Below are 7,783 nucleotides of genomic sequence, written 5' to 3'. Positions count from 1 at the left end.
GCAAAAACTGCATGAATGGAGTTGAAAGAGGCCATTCTATGATTAATTACATAAAAGTGGCAGAACTACTATGTCATTAGATACTATTTTTGAAAGGTCTGGATGTTTTACCAATGTATAGCAGTTCAGAGGAGACATTTGAGCATGTAAATGTTTGGTTTTGCATTAAATGATCCCCTTTGGTCATTCTAAACCTGACACTGACATGTTTTTGTTTTTGGCACAACACAGCGTAAGGGTTAAATGATGACGTTTCCAAATGATAGCTTTAGCGTAATTAATGGTAAATTGAATTAATCGGTACAGGAATCTTAATGGAGACCCTATATTTATGCTGTTCTTGCATCATCAAATGGAACACAATGTAATATAGTTTCAACATTCGGATATATTCCTACAGCAGACACAATATAATTTTCATCCTCTGAGGGAGGCATTTCTACAGCAACAGCACCACCTACTGCATGAAAAAAAGAAAAACAAATGGTAAGAGAAAAAGGGTGACTATGCAGCTCATTTCATGATCTAGATTTATTTGAAAGAGTTTCCATACCGGTGCAGTATGATATCTATATATGTATAAAACCCCTAGCAAACCCGCATACTCTCATATGATTCAGAAATATTAAATTTTCTTACAAAACCATGCTACTATATTTTGTTTACATGCACACTAAGTAACAGCATGTGACAGAAAATATTTAATGGTGACTAAAACACATTGAAATCCCTTCACATAAAGCAACTTCATACATTTTAATTCAAATATGCATATATAGAATATGACAGTTGCCCATTCTTTCTCTGTGAAAACTGAATGATTTGATTCATACACATCACTTTTATACAAATATACAGAAGAATATACAGGATCACAGTTTTTTGGACATTTGAATAGTGTAATTACAGTCTGTATGATTCATTGAAGCGTCACACATTGAGATAAGACAATTGACATGACTTTGAAATCACACTGAGTATTTATGAATCATTAACAGAGGACAGTTTTTTGTACATGTTTAACAAAGCGTTTAAACAACAGTCCGTGAGCTCACCTGACAGTGTTATTGAACGGCTCACAGAATGACATATACGAACAGAGCCATAATGCCAGCGCTTAGCAGCCCAGAGATAGGAACTGTAACAAACCAGGCGATGAAAATATTTCTGAACAGATGCCAGTCAACCGATTTCCTAGAGCGCAGCCATCCCACGGCCACCACAGATCCTACCTGTCCATGCATGATATGACAGTGAATTAGCAGATGTGCCAGTGGAAAATGTATTTTTATCACATTTTCTCAAAACGAAACCTTCTTTAACACATGCAACTATTATCAGTAAAGTTTCACAGACTGTAATTTTGATACCTTGCAGTGGGTTGTGCTGACAGGAAGACCAATGTTGGATGCGACAACAACAGTGACTGCTGAAGCAAGCTCAATGCTGAATCCACTAAAGGGAAAGAACATTTTAGTATGGTTTGACAATATGATACATCCTTACTTAAGCAGATACAGAGCACAGATATGTGGCGTACCTAGAGGGTGTGATAGGGGTAAGGTCTTTTCCCAAGGTCTGGATCACTCTCCGACCCCAAACCCAGAGTCCAGCACAGATTCCTACTCCACCATACAGAAGCAACCAGATGGGTGTGGGTGAGTTGGACACGACAGAGCCACTCTCATAGAGAAGCCAGAGAGCCACCAAAGGGCCAATAGCATTGCTAGTGATAAAAGCAAAATGTAAATCATCTGAACCACCACACATTTGTAAATTCCTCAGAAGAAAATGACCTTTGCCTACCTGACATCGTTTCCTCCATGAGCAAAAGAGCCAAAACACGCCGTGAGTATCTGCAAAAACTGGAAAAGCAGGGCAACAGCAGGTTGGTCGACCTCCAGTTCGTCCTCCTCCAGAGCAAGGTCCTCGCCAGCCTCTTGAGTCACACTCCCATCCTGCACTGCACTCCCGCTGGTCACCGCTGAGCTGTAACTGCTGTAACTGTCCACTCTGGGTCTTCTCTGTAACCCACTGTCCACATCTTTGTATTTAGGATCTCCTTGAATTCCATATATGGCCATGGTGTAGGAGGTGTAGCTGTTATTCCTTCGCATGGGCCGCTCTTCTGTGTCACTGTCACCGATGCAGTCACCAACCTTGGCCATGTGGAGCTTGTGGAGTAGGTCTTTGTAAAGGCCAGAATCTTTGTGGATGGTGTGGGAGCGTCCACTGTGAGGATCAGTGATCATCATGGAGCCAAGAGTGCCATTCAGCCCTGTGAAAGTCATTTTTTTACAACAGTTGAGTTGATGACTCATGAATATACTGTATGCTCATAAATGTGACCACTGAAGTCAATTATTTTGACATTTACAGCACCAGATAGAGTTTGTTCACACAATTCAAGCTCTTAACTTCTCACCACTGGAGATATCCAGATCTTTGGGTTCTATATCAGTGTTCAAGTCAGCCTCCTCTGAACCTCCGAGTTTGAAAGCCACCATCTGACTCTCTGCAGGTGGGGTCTGGGGTTGAGGGTCAGATGGTAAAGAGGGCTGTTCCAGTGCAGGTTTGTGGGAGTTCTTCTCGATTAGTGGAGTTTCACAGGGAGCAGCAGCTGTTTCTCCTGACAGACACAAAGTCAGAGTTGAAGGACACATTTGTATCAAGCAGCTGGTTATGGTGGAACAATTTAATTCAGTTTTTTTGTGGTGTGTGGTAATGCATGTTCATGTTTGCTTTAATCATCTTCAATATATGCACAGTAAAAGTATGACAGAAGAAAATAACCTACATGACTTACAAATTAATAAACCCATCTCCATTGTTGTTCTTATTTTGAGACTTTAGCCTTAATTAGAAGTGTGAAACTGTAGCATTTACTCACGTTTGATTTTCTTCTTGAGGCGTGGGCAAACAACAAACCAAACGAACAGAGCAGTGACCATGGCACAACCCACAGAAATGCACAATGTACCCCACCATGGCACTCTGTCAAAACCCAACACTGTGCACACAAGACAGGGACATGAGAGAGAACTCTGTGTCAGATAACCAACAGAAACTTAACTGTGTCTTTCATTTGTTTTTCACCTCACATTCTGCGCAGTTAAAGAGTGAGAAAAAAAAACATTAGTAGCTCTACACCCTTCGGCCAACTTTAGAAAAATCAGCCGAGATCTTTAGAGGCAGCCTGGTTTCGGTGTCATGTAATCTGCCCCTTTCTGTCTAATTGAGTGAGTTGTAGTCATGTGATTTGTAAAAAATTGTACATTATATCTTAACAGCTTGCACCATATGTGTCAGCCCGTTCTTTTGAACAACAGTATCAGTGAGAGCACACACTCCTCCAATCAGATAGTGAGCAAGAGGCCAGTCTTGCAGTACAGTGATAAACATTCTGTTGAGTGTTAGTAATTTCACTTTCTCTATGATATGCACACAGAAAGGCTAAACCGCTGTTGATGTTTTCTTTTACAGTAGGAATATCCCAACTCACCTGTTTTTTTTGTTGTGAATAACTGGACATTACAGAAGAGGGGATTGGGGACACTTTATGGGCGTTACCCATCTTCAACATGAGCACGAACCATGACAGGCCTCAAATATTAACAGCGTAAACGGTCACATTGTGCAGCCAGGCATAATCATTTCTGCAAACCCCACCCCCCAAAATTGCTTTCTGTCACATGTCGGGAACTTGCATGCAGGAAATATCGGCGTGAGAAGTGCACTCTACTCTAATTGTGCTGTAATTTTACATAGCAGGAGTTTTTGGGTGTTATTTTCCTTGACCCACACCGGCCTGCAGCCTTCATTGAAGGACCCAGGCCAGTTGAAGTTCAATCCTGCAAATGAAACACAAAGGAATGGAAATTTTCCATTTAATATCTGTGTTTGTAACGTGTTTGTTTGCTTGAATCTTTTTTCTTTTATTGTTACTGTTTCAACACTATTTTGTTTTATGATATTGAGACAAATAACCGAGTAAAACTAATTATTTCTACATAACCAGATCTGTTTGCATATGTTTGAAATAGTCTCCTGATTACTTGCCTACTTTTGCCTGTCATCAGGACTCCTGTGTGCACCCTGTGACCTTTATTTACCTCACTTTGGTCCAAGGATTTAATCAGGATTCTGTGGTTGTTTAGTGCATTGAGTGTCAGTGAAAATAGGTATTGGTGTGTTAAGTGAACTTGATACTCACATGGAGCTCCTGTAAACATGATGGAGAAGAGGTTGATGCCCATAGTGATGGCATAGAAGACAGGAAGCGCTCTCAGTCCATTAGGCACAGGATTAGACTGCAGGGAAAGACTTGTCTGGGTTATATGTACAACCTCTGAGATCCATTATGACTTTTTTACTTTCTTACCACAAGATAGATAAGAAGACTGGTTTTTAATCTTTACAGCAAATATCTATTTTTTTTTTTATGTTTCCCATCTGGCTGTGGAGCTAAACTAGGCAGCTGCTGGTAATGGCATTGTGCTGACATTGGTGATGTCACTCCTTTTTTAATTCTTCAAGAAAACAAAATATGTTTTGACAAAAAAAAAGAAGTACACTGTACATAACTGTTTGAGAACTGTGCTTCTATTGCTCAGACATTTAGCTTCAAAGAGCTCATATTATGCTTGTTTATAAGTTAATCATTTTATAGAATGTAAGATGTAGAATAGTTTTACAAACTTTCAATGCAAAAGAAATGGAACTTTACAATATTTCATTGCTGCAACACCTTTGCCATCCTGTGTCAGACTAGCCTAAAGGCAGGTATTACACATGTGTTTCATCATGTTGCCGTGGTTAGGTTTCAGTCAGTTCAGTGTCTTCTTTGGGAAATGATTACTCTCTGATGTCTGGACCTTTAGCTTTGTATTTCTGCAAAGCGTTTACATGCATGAAAAAAGCTCTACAACACACCAATGGGAAGAAAACAAAGCATTATATCATATCATATTATCTTTTAACTCTTTTGACTTTATTTATCATAATTTTTCAATTGACAGAGAGATCAATGTCTGTGTTACTTCAGATTTGTCTTCTGTCCCTTAGGTGTACCCCAAAACTATTCTTAAGCAATGATGTATCAGTATCAAATATTTGATCTTGTAATTCATATTAACATATCAGTCATCTGGGACATTCTGTTGCCGAAAAAGCATGTTTGCTTTTGATACTTTCTAGTCTTGTCGATTTACATTGACACTTAGTACCTGTGCACAGAGGTAAAAAAAAATAGCTCTTACCTTGTTCAGAATGAATTTGCGAACAATATAGAAGAGAATTCCTGACATGATTCCCGACAGCACAGGCGACAGGAACCAGGACGCCACTTTGAAAAGACATTTGATGGATAATTAATCGAGCATTTTTAATGCAGATGTTTTCCAAGTTCAACAGACTCTTGTTTTCAAAAGTGGAGATAAAACAACATATATTCACCAATGCGTAGTAGTTCCATCCATTTGACCCCTTGGTGACCTCTGGCTACCATGGAATATCCAATTGTAGCTCCAACAATGCAGTGGGTTCCAGAAATAGGGAGCTTCAGGAATGATGCAGCCAGCTGCCAGACAGCAGAGCCTGTTGCAACAAAACATGAGCAAGGCCCGTGTTCACATTTTCATTTCAAGACACTAAGAAGCCATTTCCATGTGCACACTTACCACTCATTGCACTTATCGATCCTGCCATGAGGACGTGTTCAGAGCCATTGTACATCTTCACGTCGATGATTCCCTGTCTGATGGTCTCACTGACTTTGGCCCCCAGCAGTACTGAACCCACTGTCTCAAAAATAGTGGCCAGGATGCAGGCCTGACGCAAAGTGACTACTCCTGAGCCCACCGCCGTACCAAAAGAGTTGGCCACATCATTTGCCCCCACAGAGAAAGCCAGAATGAAGGCAATTATGAAGCCCACCACCAACAGCCACAAGTAGCTGGACATGTCGGACTGAGAGGCCGGAGCTGCAGTGGTGGCAGCTGCCAAGGTTGCTAGTGTAGCTGTATCCATCACTACTTGCAATATTAATTGAAAACAGAGTCAAACCAAACTAATTTGCTGTGGTTTGACTGTGACTTCTGAGGTAATACGAGGTATTTATAATTAAATATCTATCACAAAAATAAGTGGAGCCTTTTAGTTCAGATCTAAAGGTATTAATGGGAAAAAGATTTGAATTTATTGCTAGCTAGGTATGCAGGGTTTTTCTGTGGACTTCATATTAAAATGACAGGGTATAAGGGTGGGAGAGGCATCCATTGTGACAGATAGCTTCTGATGATGCACACTGCAAAAAGACAAAAATGCATGCGTTAGTGGAAAATACGACTTACACAAACAAAAGCTAATCTGAGTAACATATTAACAAGCTCAAACTACCTGACACCACCAAGCAGCAAGCATCATCATGCTCGGCATGCATGATTTACAAAGCTACGGCATAGGGAAGTGCTTTTTGTTTTTGTATCGGCAACATGGACACTTTATCAGACCTGCGACATTTAGGACCTCAGTTGTGTCTTCCTCAAACACAAAACTACTGTACAGTGTGTCCAAAGGATCAAAGGGTAATGAAGTAAACTACAACATATATCAGAGTGTCCGAGCTCAACAAGTCAATGCTGTAATAAAACTATTGAAAGATTTACATGAAAATAACACAGGAATAAGCCTCTTAATACTGTAATGATGTGATATACGTGAAGTATTCTAACACTAAGATATAAAGTTTCATTTAAGATATGTGGTTGGATGTAGGAGTGTATTATGTCATTAGAATATTTATAAATTACTTCAACTTTTAAGTGTATTTCATTCCCTGGGGTTACTTATTTGGGAATAAAGACAATACTTGGTAAAATAGATGTATTCAATTAAATGAAAGCCGGGTATTCATTTTATGTGAAAAGTGTATTTCTCTCATATAGCAGGTAAAGATGGAGTGTTATGTAGTTTCAGTGGTCTCTAAAATCCAACTTCAACATTACAATTAAATAAATCCACTTAAAACTTCAAAAAGAGACTTTTGAGCCACAAATAATTGGCCTATTCAACACTGTTGGCAGTCGTAGTAATTTTGAACAAACTCAGTGTGGAAAATAGCGGCATGTTAATCTCCTTAGTTGGTCTTGCACAATTCAAATGGAGTGATGACGCAGAGGAAAAACAAAACACAAACAGAAGGGAAATAAATGGAACTTACGTGTGAGACCAGAGCAAAGTTTTCCTCTACAATGTGGTGTCCTCTGCACTCAGTGTGTCCTGCTGTGAGTTGTTGGCAGTTACAACACTTCACAAAGTCAGGGGCTGTGAGAGGAGGGCAGTGCAGCGGCCTGCAGCATGTGGGGGGCCCCTGCTGGAGGTCGCTTTATATATTGAGCTGAGTGAGAACACGCCTTTCCACTCTGGTCATGAGACGGCAGCGGTACAGGGGCTAATGTTTAGCTTGTTTGTTGACATGGAGCAAAATAATTACAGCTGTGTGCTGATTGTGTTGCTTTGCCTGATCCTCAAATTGTGTTTTTCTTCAACCACCTTGAAGAAACAGTAATGACTATTGTTTTGGCTAAATATATCTCTTTCTTTCTTAGGAAGATTATTTCAGGCCACAGTGAGGTTGCCATGGTTTTATTATTTGTGTGTAATCATTCTTGTATTTTCTCAACATTGCTGAAAACTATGTGCGGACAGCAATTAGAATTTCAAAATGATTGCAAAGAACCTTTTCAATTTACTCTCAATGATTCATTTAATCTGGTGCCACCTG

At 39.8% G+C, this 7,783-nt stretch overlaps 1 protein-coding gene across 1 annotated transcript; it reads right to left on the bottom strand.

Moving 5' to 3' along the window:
* Window positions 1-513: 513 nt before the first annotated feature.
* Window positions 514-7,354, bottom strand: slc20a1a (solute carrier family 20 member 1a). The gene is made up of 11 exons (XM_075468534.1): window positions 7,220-7,354; window positions 5,679-6,304; window positions 5,455-5,595; window positions 5,259-5,344; window positions 4,214-4,310; window positions 2,891-3,010; window positions 2,426-2,629; window positions 1,807-2,278; window positions 1,541-1,726; window positions 1,371-1,455; window positions 514-1,232 (listed from the first exon to the last, which is right to left on the bottom strand). The coding sequence occupies exons 2-11, from the start codon at window positions 6,025-6,027 to the stop codon at window positions 1,077-1,079; spliced, it is 1,896 nt and encodes a 631-aa protein (XP_075324649.1). The 5' UTR covers window positions 6,028-6,304; window positions 7,220-7,354; the 3' UTR covers window positions 514-1,076.
* Window positions 7,355-7,783: the final 429 nt, after the last annotated feature.

Source organism: Odontesthes bonariensis, chromosome 6 (genome assembly GCF_027942865.1).
Source record: "Odontesthes bonariensis isolate fOdoBon6 chromosome 6, fOdoBon6.hap1, whole genome shotgun sequence".
NCBI classification, from domain to species: domain Eukaryota; kingdom Metazoa; phylum Chordata; class Actinopteri; order Atheriniformes; family Atherinopsidae; genus Odontesthes; species Odontesthes bonariensis.
The sequence above is the reverse complement of the archived record's forward strand: the minus strand, read 5'-3'. Positions and strand labels throughout refer to the sequence as shown.